Raw genomic sequence first — 22,241 nt, 5'->3', positions numbered from 1 at the left:
ACTGTTGTGCAAGTATATGTTACAGTTTCTGCCTTTGATTATGATCGTTTTAACTTTTGTCTCCATTTCATTGTGCCTGTTGTGCTGCCACTGCTGTGCCTTCTTCCTGCCCTTCCTGACCCCTTCGTCTCTGTTGCTCCTTACTTGCTTGTTACGCCCTGCTCTCTTCCGCTTCCCACATCACTACTCCTCCCACACCTACTCAATGGCAGCTGCAGTGCAGACATGTGCACCGGGTGTGCCACTGGCATGCCAAAGGTGCTCCCACAGCAAGCACTTCTGCGCCCATCCGAGCCTAATATCATGAATCCTGGTCTCTTCCTTGCCCACAGCTACCCCACTGTGTTTCTCCACCTTCAACCCTTATCACCAATCACCACACTGCTGCTGAAATGCTCCCCACAACATGGAAGGAGGTTTCACCTGCTGCTTCAGACGGAACCAGCACACCCACTGTCTCAACATCCACCATGACCACTCCAACAGCAACCAACACTGCACCCAACACCGCACCCACTCAAGTGCCTTGGAGCCAACAACCACCATCTCCCCATTCTTTCATATCATGCCTGCCTATCAAAACCCACTGGCTCAGCAAATATGCCACAGAACTCTGGGACCTGCTGGACGCTACTGCCCGGACTTCCTTTTTCTCATGGAAACATGGCTGACCACAATATCAACACCAGATAACGCCTTAGTCATCTACCTGGGTAACAAATCATCCGACAAGACTGCCAACACGGACCCAGAGGAGGAATCACCATCATTTTTAAGATTACCATCAGCTGCTCCACCACCATCAAGGCTAAAACCAACTACATGAAACACCTTAACTTCACAATGCAAATCACAGCCAAATTTACAGTAAGTGGAACCCTGGTCTACTGATCCCCGGGACCCTGAACCAACCTCATCAGCAACATTGCAGACGTTGCCACTCCATTAGCTGTCGACTCCAGCAACTACATCCTCCTAGGAGACCTCAACTTTCACCTAGAAGACCTGACCAATCCCAACTCAATCGCACTTCACGAAAGCCTTGGAAACCTTGCACTCACCCAACAAGTCTCAAACCCAAATCATACAGTTGTACTTATCCTGGACCCCCTCTTTATCTCAATCAATGATATCAAGATCAACACAGCCCCATCCATCACCTTTTCTGAGCATGACATCATTAGTTTCACAATCGGCATGCATCCCTCATGAGAGAAGAACTACCACAGCAGACCCAGCTTACCAATCCTGGAACAATAATACATCAGAAATAGACTGGACTGGACTTCCACCCTCTAACCAGAGCACGACCTGCCCTGACAACCTGGTCCCATGTAAACGAAGCCAATTAGCAAGAATATGAACACAGGCCATCTGGTACACAGAAGAGCCCTGAATGACAAAGTGCCATTGCAAGCAACTAAAAGAGGTGAGAGAGAGTCCGAAAATATTAGACAAGAAATTGCTCAAATCCGCTACCACCAGCAAATCCGGGAAACCAAGAGGAAGGTCCTAGCCAAAAGCATCAACACATCTCCAAAGGCAGCACAGAAATTTTTGCACTAATCAAGATCTTCACCCCACCCACAGCAACATCACCCCAACTTAGTAACTGCAATGACCTCTGCTACGAAATCACATCCATAACTTCTGACCCACAACCTGAACCCAGCAACCCTGTAACATCAGAGAAAGGAAAAAACCTTGACCACATAAAACCCCATCACCACAGAGCAAATTGCAGTAATTATGAAGGCCAACCATCCCGGGGCCCCGTCTGACACTTACCCTCACCACGCCTTCAACAAAGGTTTCACCCCAAACAGAGAAGCTCTCAGCCTTATCCTCAACACTTCTATTGAAACAGCCACCTTCCCGGAAGCTTGGAAGCACACAGCCGTCAATGCTGCCCTGAAGAATCCTAAAGTACACCAAGCTACTGACCAGTCTCCTTCCTCCCATATCCAGCCTGAGTTCTAGAAAAAGCACTCAATAGACTCCTTGCTGCCCATCTCACCCATCACTAGCTCCTCACCATTACACAATCAGGATTTAGACCAAACCACAGTACAGAGGCAGCCCTCATCGCAGCAACAGATGACATCCAGATTATCCTTGACAGAGGAGAAAACGCAGTCTTCATCCTAGTAGACATCTGCAGTCTACCATCCTAGCTGATCAACAACTTAACAAGTCCAGCATTAAAGGACCCGTCCTCCAATGGATCTGTATCTTTTTCACTGGAAGAACCCAAAGAATCACCATGCTGACTTACTCCTCAAAAGCCCAGAAACTTGTTTGTGGTGTTCCGCAATGTCCCTCGCTGAGTCCGACCCTCTTGAACGTCAACATGAATTAATCCACCAGCTTATGTCATCCTGGCAGCACAACATAAACATACTCAACTACAACAATGGCATGAAACTGATACTGTCCCTCTCAGACAAAACACCCATCACAAGAAATTACTTCTGCCCCTACATAAACTAAGTAGTCACCTGGAAGAAGTCAAACTGTCTCAATCTGAACACAGACAAGACCAAAATGGTGATCTTCAGAAAGGATGCTTTGCCGTGGGACTCCACCTGGTGGCCACAGACCTTGGGCCCACTTCTATCTATAGCCTACATGCAAGAAACGTTGGGATCATCATCAACAGTAAGCTGGACATTTCTTCCCAGGTCAGCGCAATCGCCATGTCCTACTTCCAAACCCTGGGGATGCTGAGAAAAATCTGCAAATGGATACCAGCAGACTACACAATTGGAACACCTTCTATGCAGGAATCACTAAGAAACTCACCAGCAGCTACAGACCATCCAGAACACAGCAGCCAGACTGGTCTTCAACCTCCAATGCCTGTCTCGCATCACATTGCATCTTAGGTTACTCCACTGGGTCCTGATACACAAACACACATTGTTAAAGCATCTCCCCCACACATTAAATGCACTACATAGCCACATACATCTCCACCAAACCTCCAGGCACCTCTGCTTAATTGAACTCTTACTAGCACATGTCCCACACATACACAAAAACAGGTCAAGAGGCCGACCCGTCTCATACATCGCTCTTAAAAGGTATGACACAACATCCCACATCAGACACACCACATCAGAGCCTCCTCATTTCTTCTTGAATTCTGCAAGAAGTTAAAGACTTAGCTCTTCGAGTAAGTCCCTCTGAAGCTAGCATTCATTCACCTGCACCGCCAGGATACCTTCAGGGTGATAGTGCATTATAAAAATACACATCAACATAACAAAATATGGAGACCATCCCTAATAATGGGCTTTCCTTCTGTAGGTATGTTTTTTGATGGGGGTATGGTAAATATGCTTTAGGCATTGTTTAGATATTGCATATGTACGTGCCAATGTGCAGTTATGCAATTAAGATGTTTGGGAATTTGGGGTATTTTTTGCTGTTTATCATTTTCTTGCGTGACTATGATCAAGCACATATGTTAGTACTCAAGGGACTTTGTCTCCTGTTAATTTTGTTGCACACAATAAAATCACCATCTCTTAGCATATTTCCTCAGTTTGTTCACTTTGAATGACTGAATGTAATTGTTCTTCTGTCTCCATGGAACACAGAGAGTTGTGATCATTATCACATTATCTAACTTTGGCTATTTTTATGATAAGATCCTTGCTTCTTTTGTTAGACGATTCATCATTTATTGTCTTACTTGTGGATTATTTGTGACTCTTTTCTCATTGGCAGCATCTTTTCTACTGTCTTTTCAAAGAGGAAGGCATTCACATTTTTCAATTTGGTGATTTACTTTGTTTTTTTTATTGGCAATGCAGTTATTTCCTTCTTTTTTTGGGGAGAACCTTTCGTCTTTTGTCTTGTGTTAAGGTAAATTTTTTTCCTTGTTGCTAGATTTCTCTGACTCTTTTCTTCTAGTCGGTATGTTTGTCTAACGTTTTTGGGAAGCTCCTTCCTCTCTTACCTGGTTGTGTGATTCCTATCATGATTTTCTATTAGGGGTATTCCTCTATCTACTCTTATGGTGAGAGATTTCTCATCACGGAGGTATCACCCACTCATCAATCAAACGATTTTGTCATTCTCTGCAGGGACTCTGGGACTAAATTGCTATTATGACACTTTCTCAACACTGTCCTGCACCTGGATCCACAACAAGAATTTTACAGATGGCATTTGCTTGATAGAAGCTGAATCAAAGAGAGAGTAAGTTATTTTTGACATATTCATTCTTTACCTCTTGGAGAATGGTATATATTATGGGTGTATTAAATCCGACAGTACAATCATTACATGAGCTGTTCACTGAAGGGAAAGAGGCAGATGTCTACAATCCTCTTTTCCAATGGGGAAATTCATCATTTTCTGTCAACTGACTACATCTCAAGGGATCTCCATAGAACTGGTGCCAGGTGACACAGAATACAAGGTTCCCTCCCTGCCATACCAATTTACACTTGCAAGAAGCATAACATAGAATTTTCATTTTTTTCCTTCAGAGGGCTACACACAGAGTCAATTCCAGAAACACAGAAAACACAATGTAATGTATGCCTCGTCCTTAAGGGAATGACGTGATAGACTATTTCAGGAGGTTCATGAAAGTATTTCAAACCCTTTCTCATCCTGCCAGTTGCTATTGTAATCATCCTTCCAGTAGTTATAGAGTCATCTGAGGGGCTTCAAAATCCACCTTTCTTCCAGGTTCTACACCCAGAATCCTAGGAGCAAATACCTACCTCTAATTCAACTCCTCCCATGCATTGCAATCAGAGTCCTTTGCAAGGCACAGAGGAATCCAAACCCAGTTTCCTTTCAAGGGTTGCACACAGTCAGTTACATAATACAGTGGAAGAAGGTTCAGTCTTCAATCGAACATGCCCAAAATAATAGCACAAAACAGTAGCTTTGAGTTTCCACGTCTAGGAACAACACCCAGATCAACTGAAAGGACAAAATAATTTAATACCAATATTGTCCCAGGGGCTCTAAGTACAGTCCAGGCCAGGAGGGGTCGACGTCCAATTTCAGTTCTTCTTCCCCTTGAAGTGTGTCAAGAGTGCATTCCTATAGAAACAAAAATCCAGTTCTAGTTCTTCTCCTTCAAGGGGCTACACCCACAATCTTTCGATAGAGAACCACATCTCCCCTCTCAATGCTGTGGCTAGAATATGTACAATGTGGTACACTACAACTGATATGATTCTCCTGTCATCTTTTTGCAGTTACGGAACGTGTAACCTGTCCAGGAGTGGAGCCACCTCCATGACATGCAAACTCTACTTTGGGGAGAACAGAATGGTGAGTGTTGACAGGTGCAGGACAGTCAATGCCATAAAAGTAGAACTGTGCTCTTAATCTGCACTTACCCTGTGGAAATGGTGGTTCTTAGATACGAGATGTTCTGAAGGAGTGGTGTCCAGCCTGGAAATGCTCTGTAAGAATTGGTCGAGTTGGATGGTGCAGTACAGAACTGATTCCCAGTTTAGAAATAATCTCCTGGTATAGTTCCCAGACTAGAGGTTCTTTTAAAATTATTTCCAGCGTGGCTATGTCCAGTGCTATAGGTTCTCAGACAATGTGTGTCCTACAGGAGTCAGTTATTTTCAAGAGATATCCTGTAGAAGTTGAAGACAGTCAGAAGATAGGAAACCAAAGCGGTTGCCAGTCTTTTCAATGTCCTCCCGGACTTCTAATCTGTATATGTCCAGTGTGGATGGTTCACACTCTATAGAGATTCTGTACAAAGTGTTCAGTCTGGAGATGTCCTGTATCTAGAGATATTCACTTCGATGGGGGGGACCTGTGTTACAAAAGGATTACCACTACTTCAGAGTATTCACTTTCAGGCAAGCAAGCCATCTTTTTGATGCAGATTTGGGATATTAATTTTTGCTTTTCAGAAACAAATCACAAAGCGCTGTTTATTTATGGAAAGAAAAACACATCGTCCTTGACCGCATGGGATTTTCTCCCTGCACGTGATAGTCATTGTCTGTTTCTGGCACAAGTTTGCAAGGCTGATTCAGGGAGGGAAAATATGCTTTGTGAGGATGCCCTAAATAGGATGGGCCTCCTGGGCAGTACCCATGTGGCATACATGTTGCTATGTTTGACAGTTAGTGAGCAATAACCTCACCTCTTAATGAAGTAGTTGATCGCAAACTCGTTGGCTGCTGATTTATGGTGGTTTTCCCATTCAGCTGAATTCTAAATGATCTCCTCGGTCTTCGAATTTTACAGAGGTTACTTCTCATGTGCTGGAGAAAGCAAACAAAGCTTAGGTACCTTTACCTTGGGTGCCGACTGAGGGTGATTTGGGTGGAACGGTATCACTAGGTGGAATACCACGCCACCTGATTACAAATAGCTCAGTGTTCGAATTTTACTGGTGCAGGAACACCAGGCCTGATTTTACCAGGCAGAAAATCGAGTCAGTAAAATCGCAGAATTGGACTTCAATTGCATCCTAGCCCAGGCCAGACCCGTTCTACAGCATGGGGGAGCATGAACTACTTACCCTCACAGCCCACAGTTTCTGTGACCACTACCACCCCCCTATCCTGTCAACCACCCCCACCCCTCCACCACTTCTACTGGAACAACTGCTTCTATCTAATGCTGATTTGGGCCGGGTTAAATCGGTGCTATAATTCAATTGAAAATGATATTCAGAATTTTACCCCCCTCCCCCGAACAAAACAAAAACTTGTATCCATGCTGATCCCTATTCCTTGAGGATTACCTCGTACTAACTGGAGTTCGAGTGAGAATACTACTCAAAAATGTTATTTTCATCCATGCAGTATCCCAGAACCTAAATCCAACTGGCTTATAACCAAAGCCTTAGGGGGTCATTCTGACCACGGGAGCACTGCCAACAGGCTGGCGGTGCTCCCAAGGGCATTCTGACCGCGGCGGTATGGCCGCGGTCAGAAACGGAAAACCGGCGGTCTCCCGCCGGTTTTCTGCTGCCCTGAGGAATCCTCCATGGCGGCGCAGCTTGCTGCACCGCCATGGGGATTCCGACCCCCTCACCGCCATCCTGTTCCTGGTGGTTTTGACCGCCAGGAACAGGATGGCGGTGAGGGGTGTCGTGGGGCCTCTGAGGGCCCCTGCAGTGCCCATGCCAATGGCATGGGCACTGCAGGGGCCCCCTTAAGAGGGCCCCTAAAAGATTTTCAGTGTCTGCCATGCACTGCACCCGTCGCACCCTTCCCACTCCGCCGGCTCCATTCAGAGCTGGCTTCCTCTTGGGAAGGGGTTTCCCGCCAGCCCAGCGGGAAACACAGAATAACCGCAGCGGTCTTCTGACCGCGTAGCGGTATTCTGTTGGGGGAACCGCCGCCCGCCAAAGTTAGAATCACCCCCTTAGTGTTCATTTGTTGGAGTTCCCCTCAGCCTACCCAGCTCAGGACGAGATACACAGCTACATTCCTTCAACCCAGACTGTATCCCTTCACCAACATCACTTGTTGACAGCCAAAAATGAAATTTCAAGCACAATGTCTGTGATGTATCCAATTAATAATACTCACCCGTTCTTAGCTGCATACACGTTTACTCATGCCTGCCTCCCATTACATTTAATGACATCAGAAAAATGCCTCTGCAATTCACCTTTTGATTTATTATGTTCCACAATATCGTAATCGGGGTCCAGCAAATCATCCTAAAGAAATTATAGTGATTAGGAAACCTAAAGCTGTCATGTAACAAACAGTCCCGTTCTCCACAATCTGCAGGCTAATCATTCTCACCATTATATGCTTCTTACACCAGGAAATATAGGTTCTCCTTCATTCCAGGACAACCCCCTGCCACATTAATCATACCTGTTCTACTAGTGCTACAGACTTTAATATAGAGAAGGATTCTTGTGTTCCAGAAACCATTGACATATTTTTTTACTGAAAACGTGGATGACTATTTGGTTCTGTATCAGCTAGTCAGTAAGGTTCTTAAATTTGTAAGATATACAGTCAGTTACCTCCCTGCTGATGCAGAGACTTCAATATACTCTTGTGCCTGCACACCGCACCAGAACCTGTGGCAAAATGTGTCTGCAAATAAGTCAATGATCGTAAATCCCAGTTACTAATGTGTATGGTCATCAAGTAACATCGACCCATGGTATGCATGTGCAGTGTATATTCAGAGATGCTCCTTACTGACAGATGAAGTTTATACATGATTAGTCAATGTCAGCGCTACAGTGGACCTCTATCTAAAGTCAGAGTCAATCAGCTTGGAATATTCTAACAACAACAGAGCCATAGTCAAGCCGGTAGTCTTAATCTGCTGCAGTTTAGGGAACACAAACCTTACTGGGCGATAAGGCTGACTGGCTGAAATGACTGTTTAAGGTTCAAACAGGGGTGTCTATTGCTACTGGACATCAAACAATGGACTGATAACTTCAACCCTCTGCTCTTTATTTTCTCTATAAATGCACAGAGTTATAGTTTCTAAACACACTCTTGGCCTGTATTCATCTCTGCTTTGTCACAGCGATGAGCTGACATGATGTATGCAAGCTTACATGCAACTTTGCAATTCATCACCTAGCACCAGAGACACACAGCTTCCTGATGATGGGTCAGTTGCCTGCCAGCTCCCTACCCATAGGCAGTTGGGTCACACGTGGGCTTTTTTAATAACCTGTTATTGGCCATTTCTTGGCCATTTCTTGGTGCATTTATTCTACCAGTATTCAACAAGCTCATTATCACTGTTGATACTATAGCCTCATTGATAGTTCTTCCGTACTGCATCAGACAGTACTTATAGGGAAGATTTCAAGTTCGCAAATGCCTTTAGCCGTCTGGTCCAAGTGCCTTGTGTCCTACATGACTTTAAAGTGCTGGAGGCTTCAATCTGAATCTTTCATGGGATAGCAAGGTAGAGTGCTCAAGGCTGAAATACAAGTGGGTCGGGGTTAGGAAGACAGATTAAGACACAATCAAATAAGAATCAATTAAGATCAATGTCTAGTAAGAGCTACAGCTAAATAAACCTATAGGTGAATATTTGCACAGTAGATTAATCACATTCTAGAAATGAAGGTCAAGCGAGCAATCAAGAGGTATGTTAAATATCATGGAATCCTGATTTTAATAAATAGTATCCATGTAGATCTCAGAGAGCACATAAGTGTACTTTGTTTTTTCGAAAAAATTGTCTTTTTCTCACATCTCATTCATCTACAAGACAACATGTCCCAAGTTGATGCAGGTCACTCGTACCACAGGGACCAGGCTTCTTTGTTACCAGTATATTATGGGTAGTTTATAGAACCATATCCCTTGAACTCTGATCTAAATTGTTTCCAGGTAGCCCAGAAATCAAGGCCAAATCTAAAAAGCTTCATGTTTATCAAGTGCTGCAATTCTGCCAACAAGCCTGTCACTCAAATGAGCCACTGGATCCTCAAGCCAAAAACACAATATAGTACTTAATATGACTTTGGGTGCTGCGTTCTCTAAATTGGCTGGGGGACCAGAGTCCACCGGAAAGCCAACTTGTAGCCAATGGGCACTCAGCGATCACACCCGCTTAATTGCAATGAGGTTTGCCTGAGGACTGAAACCTATAGGTTTGCTATCACTGACACTGTTGAGGCAAGAAAGATTAAACCAATGGCTCTGAAATTAGTATGAATTAACCAACAAAATCTACAGTGTCCCAAGAGAGCCAAGTGCAGGAGAATTTACCCTGGGACAGAATGGCAAAAAGTATGGGTTCAAATGGAATTTTCCTCTGCCAAAGGAGACACTATGGAGGATAAGTTGGAAGTCTTGTGGCCTTCTAACTGCGCTTCTACAGCACTGACACACAAAGGTCCTACAAGCAGAGAGGGCAAGGCACAGTACTACTGTGCCTTACCAAGCAAGCATCATTATGGAGGTCTTCTCTCCAGGCCTATCTTCTGAATTTTAGTGGTCTTGATTTTTGTCATACTAAGCAATACGTAAGGTAATCTTTTAAGAGTGGGAAAACTCTTTCTCCTTGAACAGGCCATTGAAGCAGATCTCTGTCCGCTTCCCTAGCCTCAATCTGGTCTGTCATTTCTGTGGTGCATCCTCTCCACTCTGGGCAGCCCACCTTCTCTTCTTCCTTCCAGAGTAGAGCACCTGGGGTGGCTATGCATTTCTAGGCATAGTCCTTGTTATGAGGATTACAGCAACGATGGACCTGGACCCTCCAGCTAATTCTCAGGTTCCTCAAGACAAAAACAGAGAACCTCTTTAAAAGCCTAAAAGGAACTAAGGTATTCCTCAGTGATACCAGTATATTTCCAAGGTTAATACAATGGAAGGATCACCAGTGTCCAGTCACACAAGCTACTATCTTTGAAACTGAAGCAGCTGTCCAAATGATTCAAATGGCATAGGTCTAGGATTTCCAAACTGAAAATAAGTAAAAGAAGAGGAACACCAAATTATCTAGCATGTTTTTGGGTTCACACATATCAGATGATCTTTTGTCCTGGCTCCTATTGCTGGCTCTGCTGACATCCATTGGAAGTGGGAATGGCAATGAACCCTGTACAAGGATCCAGACATTTCAGGGTTAGAGAAATGTTTATTAGGAGCCAAAATGCAGATGCAAAAAAGAAACCAATTAAGGAAAAAAAAGACGTTTCTGAGTCTGCAGGCATGGAAAAAACATAACTCCAGTTACTAAAACCTTCAATTTGAAGTAAGGACATATCATGCTTCTGAACTTGCCCTCGTGGCTGTCAGCTCACCCGCTGTTTGTGTGTGTCACCACCTCCCAGGCATTCCATAGCACACTCACCAATTTATTTCTAGACTCACAATTTAAATGGACGTTCATACAGCCTTTTCTGCTTTTGTGTTGAACTTAGCAGCTATTCCAAGAAAACGTGAAGATGGCAAACTATCAATGGCCTGGCGTGACTGTACTTCCTTCATAGACTTGCAGTTTGAAAGGACATTCCAGAGACCTGATTCAGGCTGAAGTGCTTGTGGTTGGTGGGAGCCACATGCATAAAAAAACAGCTGTTTCCACTCTGTTTAGCCACAACCTATTGCTATATATAATCTTGGGCAATAGAAACACTATGACCAAAGCACTTTCTAGCAGTTAGCATTATCATCAATCATTTGGATATGAAGAGACAACTGTCTGCTAATCTGATCATTTTAAGTAATGTCTGTCTGGTTTGATCCAGGAATAACAGTACCCCGATGTTATGGGCCTTCAGAAGCACTGAGCTGCCTGTGGTTGCTGCTGAATCCATGGCAAGCAAGGAACAGTGCTAATACCCTTGGATCGTTGCTTCACAGTTCTGGTAGGCAGGTAAGCTCTAGAAGCTCCAGTCAGCTAATATTGGAGAAGCCATATTACGCAGTCAGAAAGGCACTGCAGCGCCAGGGAAATGTGTCTGTGGACCAAGCTAGCGATCTGGTTGTTGGTGACCTGAGGAGAAGAACATGCCATTCAAATTACATCTCTTTTTATGTTCTATTATGCTTTTTTTAAAGGACACCATAGATGCCACGCTCCCCCATTCAAAGGCAACAGTTTACTATTTCACTCTTGTCACATCTGAGGTATGGTTTTTGGCAGATGCACAGATACTCATGGCCGGCATTCATGAAAGACTTTTTGAATATGTCTTCTCACTGTATTGACTCAAGTAAAATCAAACATTGTCCTTTCTTGTGCCTTTAATTCCATGACTAATTATTACATTCAACCAGTTTGTCATGGCTATCATGTCCTGTTAGACCTGTTGGCAGCCTTTGACATAGTAGTCCACAACATGTTGGTGAAGATATTGCAATTCAGAATGGTCTTCAAGGACAAAGATTTAACTTTGTTTAGCCTCTTCATCAAAGGCCATACCAATTGGACAAACTGCAGAACTCTATTTCCAGAACAGAACTACTTACCTGCAGAGTCCAAAAAGGCTCCACTCTCTTTTCAGGTATTTTTAACCTTTACAGTGAACCACTTAGTTTTCTTGTAGAAGACCCTGTCATCTGGCTCTACTAATATGCCAGCGGCATTCATCTCTCTACATAAAGTTGTTCAGGCCCTACACACTCTCCAGAAGGGCATGATTAATCTGCAACATTGTCTGACAGTCAACTTCTTGAAATTCAATTTGCAAAATACTATATATAGACCTGTTCACAAAGGTAAATTTATAGGTAAATAAATCTGCATGTATAAATGTACTCTTACACTTTGTAGTACATTTACTACTTATGGCTTGTCATAATGTATGAATATAAATTTACTACAAAGTTTAGACTTACATAAATCCACCCTCTGAATTCAGGGTGTAGAGCCCACTTTGTAAGTGTATAGTTACTACTAGTAACTTTTCCCACATAGGCAGACATCTTCACACAAAAAGGGCAGGGGAGGCAGAGGCATGTACGTTTGTGAATAGTATTTTGTAGTACATAAGTAGTACTATTGTATTGCTAATAAAAGTACCACAAATTTAGTTTGTGAATAGGCCCCTGCATTTCTACTCATCTTCCATAAAAGAATGTAATTATTATATAAAAAGGTGGTACTTATAAACTGTGGCTTCACACCCACCTCCCTTGACTCATTCAAGTTGCATGGATTTTGGATATATTCTACTCTCTCAAAAATATCAATTTCTACCTACATCATCTAAAGAAAAAAAAAACATGCCAGAATAATGTCTTGAAGCATGCATGGAATTCCTTTTTTGTTAACATAGTAGAAAGGATAGTTGCAAACACCTAGCCACCTACTGGAGGCTCCACTTGGTGGGCGCATGGCATATAGTATTTGTCCTAATAGAGGTAAGGAGAATGCCTTACTAGTATTAGTGGACAGCTTAGAACACATTCTGGATGAGTGTAACAACTTGACTTGTCCATTTGGTTCTGTCTGCTGCAATTGACATAGCAGGCAACATCATCATATAGGGAGCTATGTTAATTGGTTCCTGTCATTTTTCGCAAGTTCGCTGTCAATCAGTCAATCTTCCCAGATCCTCCAACTCCATGGCAGAGTGCAAAACCACTTACCTTTTCTCTTTATCACCCATTCTGTCAGTTCAATCACTCAATAAAAAGTCGCCATCAGGTAAAGTTACCTATGAAACATTGATTTCAACATATTCTATTTAAAATCATATAAATGTTTCTTTAGTTGAACAACTTCAGCAAATACCTAAGCATCATCCACTCAGGATGAGCATAACCTTTTTTTAAACTAAACAGAGATAAACCAAAGCTACTGGGGAAAAACTCAACCATGCAAGACGCCATGTGGCCCCTTTTGGTGGGTACTTCTACGTCTTTGGTCTGCCGCAGGTGGGTGGAAAGAGGGTTCTGCGCTTTGGCGGCGAGGTGCGAGAATGTTCTACCGACGGTTGTAGTTCTGCGGACGCGTGGGATGGTTGCGAGGGCGAGCTCGGTGGAGCGGAGATGCCGGGTCGGGTGTAGAAGGAGAGCCATCTGTTGAGGTTTTCTGGTCCGGTGTTGTGCAGTGCTTTGTGAGCGTGGGTGAGGAGTTTGAAGGTGATTCTCGTGTTGACTGGGAGCCAGTGCAGGTTTTTCAGGTGGTCTGTGATGTGGCAGTGGCGGGGAATGTCCAGGATGAGGCGTGCAGAGGCATTCTGGATGCGTTGCAGCCTCTTCTGGAGTTTTGCTGTGGTTCCTGCGTGTAGGGCATTGCCGTAGTCCAGTTTTCTCCTTACGAGGGCTTGGGTGACTGTTCTTCTGGTGTCGGTGGGTATCCATTTGTAGATCTTTTGGAGCATGCGGATGGTGTTGAAGCAGGAGGAGGGGATGGTGTTGACTTGACTTTTATTATCAATAGTATCAATGTTACTGGTCCAAATCACTGTACAATAGGATGCATCTTTTACTGTAACATTATCCAAAGATTTCTTGTGCTGGTTCCATGAGGAGCCCCCACAGAGTGATACTGAACTGTTATCCAATTCTTGCCCATGTTACTCCTCCACTCTACTGTAAAATACACCATTGAAACATTTTCCAAAGTTTCCTTGAGTGAGATATCAAAAATGCAGTGCTGATAGGAAGAGCAATGGCATATCTCTTACTTTAGTCAGTTCTAGCATTTATCCAAGAGTACATTGCACTCTTGAACTTGTATTTTTGTTTTTCATATTGTAGGCAGGGGTGTGGAATTTAACAAAATATCTACTTATCCATGGAACAGGCTGTGTCATAAATCTAATTGTCCTGTAAAAAAATCCAGTTGTCCCTTTGGTGCCATTAGTTTGGTGACAAATTATGGCAGCAATTGCATTATTTAAGATCTCTGATTATAGACTCTCTAATTATGGCAGGGCTTATACTATAGTACGGTTTGAATACTAGCAATTTCCTTCTTTTGCCACCTTTCCACAGATCACATACTGGGGCTGGAAGTAGTGGTGAGCAATAGTTCCAAGGATAAAATGCTCTTTTGAATCTGTGCAAACCTGCCAACTTGCATGTTTTAGGAGTTTTTACCAGCTCTTCTCTGATCTTATCCCATACTGAGAAAGGTTGGAAATTTACTCCTGACAAGGGCAGAAGTAAAACATTTTCCAGGGTTGGGGAAAAAAGTGGATGGAGGAAAGTGAACATGTAAACACTCAACAGATATTTGCATGAACAATTCTATGAATGCATATTTGCTTGTACTAAAATGCAGTTCACAAATATTTTCTAGGAGTACAATTTCCTGACCTACTTCTGTAAATTCACGAAAGCCATAAATCTGCTTTAATGCAACAACATATATCATGGGTCCACTTTTGTGACTTTCTTTAAGAATTGGGCCCCTAATTAGGTCTGACGTTACTTAAGACCTTTTCTTTTTATTAAATATCTATCTATCTATCTATCTATCTATCTATCTATCTATCTATCTATCTATCTATCTATCTATCTATCTATCTGTCTATCTATCTGGTGGCTTTACTGTGAGTGACAATATCCTGCTCTTTCACAAGGAGTATATCTGGACACAAATTAGTTTTGTTCAGTGCCAGGGACTACTGAGCAATGTGTGCTTTTTGAGACTAAAAACTATTTTTTTCTTTTTGCCAATGTTTGTTATAATGGTGCAGGCCCAGCAGCCTCCACAACAATTGAGTTTTACAAAACCCATGTCAAAACAAGACACACATTAACAAAACCAAAAGGCTGACCACCAATGTCGGACATATTGGCTTTGCCAATGCTTGTTTTTTTTCATGTTTCCCTTACTCTTGTTAACAGTGATTACACTGATTTTTCATTATGAATATTTTAGCATGCATCAGCACATTTTACTAAATGATGCTTCAAAGAAATGTTACCTAAAATTTCACAGTAGTTTAGCAAAACTCTTTTTTTCCTAGTTGCATTTTATTTTGGAACATTTTAGTTTGAAAGCAAAGAATCAAACTTGCTTTCAAGCTTCTTCAAAATATTTGCATTTGATCAGAGAGCATTCTGGGAACATTATACATAGCTTCATATTGTTAAACTTTCCAAACATCTGTACACATTTTTATAATGGAGCCACTCTCAGTAGTGCAATCTGAGCTTACAACATTTCTTTAGAGCGCTTATCCTAATAATAAAAGCTTTGCACTAATGAACCATAACTACAAGCTAGAACAGCATTAACAAATAGGCACAAATATTACCATAACTGCAGACAATGCCTTTCCCTGATCCCTAATGTGGTACTGTAAACTGCCAGCCAAAGACTGTGTGCTACAGGGGGTTGGGCCTACTTGTCCTAAGGAAAAAGTACACATGTCCTTGATCCCAAAGTGTATGTCCTGGACATTGGACTATAATAATTCAAAACCCTTGGTAGGTACTGGCTTAAAATACCAGCATGCAAAGTACATTTGGCTAACATACCAGGTAAGGGTGAAGGTATCACATTACAGTGGATGATTTGGCAACTATGATGCTTCCTTGCAAAGAACTTTAAATCATAACTTGTTCTGACCAACATCACTGCACTGATGGTGTTTATAATGCAGCATTTATCACAAAGGATACAAAATATTCTAGAGGTGAACTATCCAGCCACCTCTAAAGTGTGGCCTAAAAATATATCCAGTTCTGACAAGTACTACTTCCCCATGTACTTTAAATCTGGTATTTTACCACAACATGTTTCCAATATATTTGCAGAGAGCTGCCTCTAAGTGTGTCTTTAAAGTATTTTTTAAAATGTTCATCAACCCATAGCTGGTTGTACCCATTGTTATTGGCCACTGTGATGTAAAATACACCATCCCAGTTTGTGGCATTGCACGAATATCACCTCCAGTTTGGATTTGAAAATTGACAGCATATACCACTCTTTGGATGGCATATGTGCCCTGTAATAGTTTTCATCAACATGCCAAAAGCTTCTGATTGATTACAGTGCATTCACTCTCAACACTGTGTGTTGGGGACTGCTGGTGCCAGCAGTAAAGAATGCAAGTATCCGGCTTTCCTGTAATGCACAAAGAAGACAAAGGACGACTCCATTACCCAGGCATTTGCAATTGTGAATGAAAAAGCAACTGTAACCACTTCACCTGTGACAATGGAAACATATGCTATATGCTGTGGCTCTTGTAGTATGGAACTCAATAAAAGCCCAGCTAAACATCAGGTATATACTATGGCTCTGGTAGTGTGCAACATGTTAAAGTTGCCAGCAGACAACAGCTACAGTTGTCTGTAGACATGCCCTGAGTATGGACATTCAAATGTATCCTCGCTGCCCGTCTTATTTTTGTTTTTCAATGGGGAGCCAAAAATATATATGCTAACAAAAAAACAAAAAAGTACTAGACAAGTAGGTGGTTATCTGGCTCACCTCATCATTTCTGACAGGACCTTGCCCAATCTTCACTAAAAGAGGGATTAGACAGGAAGGGAAAGGCCTGCGATATTGTTTTAAAAACATGCTAGCTTCCCATTGGAACCATGACTTTCAACGTCTGTGCACCAGTTATGGGGCTCAGAGGCTAGCAGCTCTCTCTTCCATAGCGTGATTTCCGCATGTCGGATGTGCATTGCTGTGTCGTTTTCACTCACCATTAAGTTCAATCGTTAAAACAAACATGATCGAAAAGAACAAATAATCTGCTGCTTTAACAGAAGATAGACAGGTGTTTGTCCAGTCTGATCTTTGCTCATTTTTCTCTGGAACATGTTTGTAGCATTATTCCATAGCAAACAGATGTGCCTTCCCTCTGAGGACTGCGTCATTTGTTGCTCAGCAATGGGTGCCGAGGCTGACTGAAGCATGAACGATGCCCACTCCCAGACACCACTGTGTGTGGTGTGCCAAGCTGCCTCTGAACTACTGCTGCCCCAGAGTGATAAAATACTGGCCTAGAGAAGGGCTCAGGAAGCTCTGAGCAGAGGACTGCAACACTAATGCTGACTGGAGCAGTGGCGTAACAAAGGCCCCTGCGGTGTGGGGGAACAGGTCCCCGGGGGCCCCTCAGCACATTATGCTTGCCTGAGAGGTCCTGAATAAGTCCAGAGGGTCCCTCAATGTACTTTTCAGGGGGCCGGCTCAATTTCTGTTATGCCACTGGAGGAGTTTTATCCACTAAACAGGCTGTCAGCACAGGGCACTAAGACCACATGCACCCCAGGTGTACTTGTGCTTGCTGGACACAACTTCAGGTCACTAGGGACTGAGGTGGGGTTCCAGGAACAAATGTGGCACTTCTGCCCAGCCCTCAGGAGAGGCAAGACATGCCCACTATCGGCCTGAGTGTGGGGCCCACAAGAAAAGAAATAAAGAAGTTGCACCCCTACCGGTCTCCTGTGTCATCTTTTGAAGGGGGGCAACAGCGACATGACAACTGGCGATGACAGTGGAATCGGACGCCATGCCATGCTCCTTGCATCGGAGCGAAGTCCAGACTTGATCCTCTGTATCCAGTCATCAACACAACCTTGGATGCCTGTGGGCACGCATCCGTTACTGAGGAAAGAAGTGGTAAGCTCCACTAGAGTGTGCCTGCCTTGTCAAGGCTACTGTGTCCCTCCCGCGTGTAATCTCCACCGCACGCAATATCTTGGGAGGATATGATCTTAGTGGCAGCCATCTTCAAGTCACTCATATCGCCAAATGAGATCCCCAGAAACCACAGCAGCCATTTTAAAGTCAGACACGCCATAGAAACTACTGAGGAGCCATTTTAAGGTCAGGAATGCCACAGAAACTGCATTCACAGCCCGTAATAAGAATTTTGTGGCCATATAAAGGCAGGATGTGCATGACAAACAGATAAAGAGAACAAATACCATCCGCAGAAGGGAGACTACTGGCAAACAAATAGCAATGGTGATAGCAGCTGTGCATCACCAACAGACAATCTAACATTGCAGCCGCAACAAGTACAGCATCATGGCTGACGAATGCAATGAAGGCCCAATTCCAAGAGTAATTTTCAGGCACCCTCTGCCATTTGACCTTTCTGACTCTCAAACGAGATTCACCATTGCCATCTTTATTTGCCGTTTGTCTACTAGTTGAACCTGGCCTTGGACTGGAGCATCTTTAATGAGATATAGCCGTTATTTGGCTGCCTGTGCATTGGCTGCATCGGAGTCAGTGGAAGAACTGTGATTGGCTGCTTCCATGTGTCGCGCAAGACAACTCGAGGTCATTTGTGGCCGGGCAGGTCGCCCCCTCCCTGTTTTGAGATGTCCACCCATGCAGACACTTGCAAAGTGGTTGTCACTGTTGCATTTCTGGCATTTGTGTCCCATGGCTGGGCAGGCGCCGACGTGTGGGTATTCGAGGCCGCAGCAATAGCACATCAGTTCTTGTTTTCCTTTAGTGGAAGCTGTGGTTTGTCATGTCTGCTGTGGCTGCTGGCCATTCGTTTAGCCTGTTCGATCGTGTGTGCCTCCCATTTTCCACCAGTATGGCGTATGATGTATCCCTGTCTTCTGACCTTGCCATGGTCAGTATTTTGTCCAGCATGTATGTTTCTTTCAGGATTTTTGGGTGGAATTCAGTTGAGTAGCATCCTTCAATGATACGCATCCTGATGGCTGCCTCATTGTTGACTTTGTCAAATTCACAGTAGGTGACTAGTTTGCGCACTTGAGTCACAAAATCATCAAGTGATCCATCAGCTCATTGACATGCCGTGTTGAACATGTAGGGTTTGAGGTTTAACATTTTACTGGGAGTTGTAGCTGTCTGTAAGGCATTTTATTAAGCCTTTGTATGTAGTGGTGGACTCAGACAGGAACGTCACGAGTAGGTCTTCACTGTAATCCCCTACCAAGTTTAAAAACTGGTCTCTCACCTGCTCATCGATTTAATTTTTGCAAGTAGCACTCAGGTAACGTTCAAACCGCCTGATCCATTTCCCCTAGTAAGCACCCTTAGTTTGATAGTTAGAGAGGTCAAAAGTCAGAGTGTGCCTGAAAATTGCACTCGGAATTGTACCTTCATTGCATTCGTCACCCATGATGCTGCACTTGTTGTGGCTACAATGTTAGACTGCGTGCTGGTGATGCGCAGCTGCTATCGCCATTGCTATTTGTTTGCCAGGGGTCTCCCTTCTGCTGATGGTGTTTGTTCTCTTTATCTGTTTTTCATGCACATCCTGCTTTTTTATGGCCATGAGGTGCTTATTACAGGCTGTGAAAGCAGTTTCTGTGGTGTGCCTGACCTTAGAATTGCCGCCGCAGTAGTTTCTATGCCATGCCTGAATTTAAAATGGCCGCTACAATAGTTTCTATGATTTGCCTGACTTTACAATGGCCTCTGCTGGTGCCTTACACTGTTGACGTTTTCAGATGGGGTGCAAAACACCCTGTAGTAAACGTGGGAAAATTCATGGAGCCGCTCACATATAATGACACATCGGTGAGTTAAGATGTACATCTCCTACGGGGAGATGTTCCAGCCCCCTGTCTGCTCAGCAACATCACTGCGCAAGTGATGGGCCTCCTAGCCATTACGTATCACATGGCTGAGTGTCACAACATCCTACGAGAACACCCTGCGATCCTCAAAGGACTTGGAAGCCTGAAGGACATGCAAGTCACCCTTAACATCAATGAAGCGATTACGCCAGTGGCTCAAAATCACCGTAGAGTCCCTGTGCATTTACAGCTGCAGGTAGAGGAAGAACTAAAGAGTCTGCTAGCACAGGACATCATCGAGCCCACAGAAGGACCAACCCCATGGGTGTCCCCAATCGTGAGTGTTCCAAAGAAGAACATGCAGAAAATACGAATCTGCGTTGATATGCGCCTACCGAACAGCCATCGAAAGAGAACGACACCTAGGCCCTCACCTAAATGGCAAGATCCGCTGCCTCACTGAGGCCTCTGTATTCTCCAAGCTTGATCTATTCAAGGGCTACCATCAACTGGAACTAGATCCACAGTCCCACTAGAACCACATTTTCCACTCACCTAGGGCTATTTCATTATAAATGATTATGCTTTGGAGTGTCATTAGCATCAGAAATATTTCAAGAGATGATGAGAGGAGTGATTCGGCCTGCAGAGAACTGTCTAAACTACAGTGATTACATCCTAGTATTTGATTGCACAGATGATGAACATGACTCAGCACTGCAGGAGGTATTCAAGCAGTTGGAAACAGCCCGCCTGACACAGAATAAAGACAAGTGTGAAAGAGAGAACTCCTTTTCTTTGGACACATATTCTCCCAGAAAGGGATGCAGCCAGATCCCAGCAAGGTAGAAACACTCTGCAAAACACGGTCTCCAGTGAACGTAGCGGAAGTGAGGCCATTTCTGGGTTTGGAGAGCTACTGTGCTCATTACCTCAAAGACTTTGCCACAGTGAGCACCCCACTTCGTGAGCTGACCAAACAAGGGCAGCCATTTTGCTGGACCTCGAAATGTGACAAAGGCTTCAAAGACATTAGGGACCTGTCTGCCCTAACTTAAACCCACACTCCATCAGAACACAGTGACATTGTTGCACGTGACCAAGAGGCCAAGAGGAAAATGAAATGACAAGCTGATGCACAACGCCATGCCATGCCATTCCATCTGGCCTAAAACTGGAAGACCTGGTCTTTGTACTCCAACGATAAATACAAAAATCTGACAGCCCATTCTGGAACTAACCTCTCAGAATAAACAACATCAAACAGTTGATGATAGCGGCAGGATCCTACTCCACAACTAGAAACAGCTCTCACTTCAGAAAGTTAAGAACATCAGACGAGGAAGAAGGAGAGGCTAGATGACGAACGGACATCTCTGAGCAAAGACACAGGAAGCAGCTCCACCCAACAAGGAGGGCCCCTTCCAGACTGAAGATGTAGGAGAAGAAACAGACCATGGAAAGGAGAGTTCCCGCCCCACGAGAGCAAACAGGAAGCCCAAAAGAGTGATTGAAGAACTATGAGGACTGACTCGACAAATAACTGCTGAGACAGTCTCTTTCTCTCTCTCTCTCTCTCTCTCTCTCTCTCTCTCTCTCTCTCTCTCTCTCTCTCTCTCTCTCTCTCTCTCTCTCTCCCACTCTCTCTCTCTGCTACATCTCCACGCCCAGTGGCCTAAGGACAGCATAGAACATGCACAGCAGAGGTGACTGTGGGGAACAGGCATTTTTTGTCAACAAAGGGGGAGATGTTGGCATGGGGCACTAGGACCACACCCACAGCACATGTGGTCACTGGACACCACTTCCGGTCACTAGGGACCGAGGTGGGGTTCCGGGCACAACTGCGGCACTTCTGCCCAGCCCTCAGGAGAGGCAGGATGTGCGTACCATTGGCTTGCGGGTGAGACCAACAAGAAAAAAAATAAAGAAGTTACATCCCTACTGGTCTCCTGGATTGACATTTGGTGGGGGGGGGGAGGCAACGGCTACACGACACAGACCACACCAGGGGCGCAACGCCCATTGGGCTAAAACGTCTTGCCCCCCCCACCGTCATGTGCCATACCCCGGGCTGCAGCTCCTGGGTGCTTGCCTCAGGGAGTGCCATTGATTCTGAGTCATGGACCTCATGGTGGGGGCTCCGGCTGTGCAAGACCATTTGCTTTAACATGTCTTATTGTTTTGGTAGCGCACAATGATTGCCCATTAACACTGCGATGAATGAGGCAGCATCAACAATTGAAGCCAATCAATGCCTCGTTTCTAACAGTTAGCCTGAGTACAGTCAAACAAAATAGGCACAACTCACAAACTATTTTGTATGTAATTGCATTTATATAGCGCTTACTACAGATGACAAGA

At 44.0% G+C, this 22,241-nt stretch overlaps 1 protein-coding gene across 1 annotated transcript in view; it reads left to right on the top strand.

Annotated features, from left to right (window-relative positions):
* IL2RB (interleukin 2 receptor subunit beta) overlaps positions 1–22,241 on the top strand; it is a 256,403-nt gene that overhangs the window by 44,514 nt on the left and 189,648 nt on the right. The window contains exons 3-4 of the mRNA XM_069231361.1: positions 4,092–4,206; positions 5,226–5,301. Of these exons, the coding sequence (XP_069087462.1) occupies positions 4,092–4,206; positions 5,226–5,301 (191 nt within the window). The remainder of the gene's footprint in view (positions 1–4,091; positions 4,207–5,225; positions 5,302–22,241) is intronic.

Source organism: Pleurodeles waltl, chromosome 4_2 (assembly GCF_031143425.1).
Source record: "Pleurodeles waltl isolate 20211129_DDA chromosome 4_2, aPleWal1.hap1.20221129, whole genome shotgun sequence".
Lineage (NCBI taxonomy): Eukaryota > Metazoa > Chordata > Amphibia > Caudata > Salamandridae > Pleurodeles > Pleurodeles waltl.
Note: the sequence above shows the minus strand (reverse complement) of the source record. Positions and strands in the feature narration are given on the sequence as shown.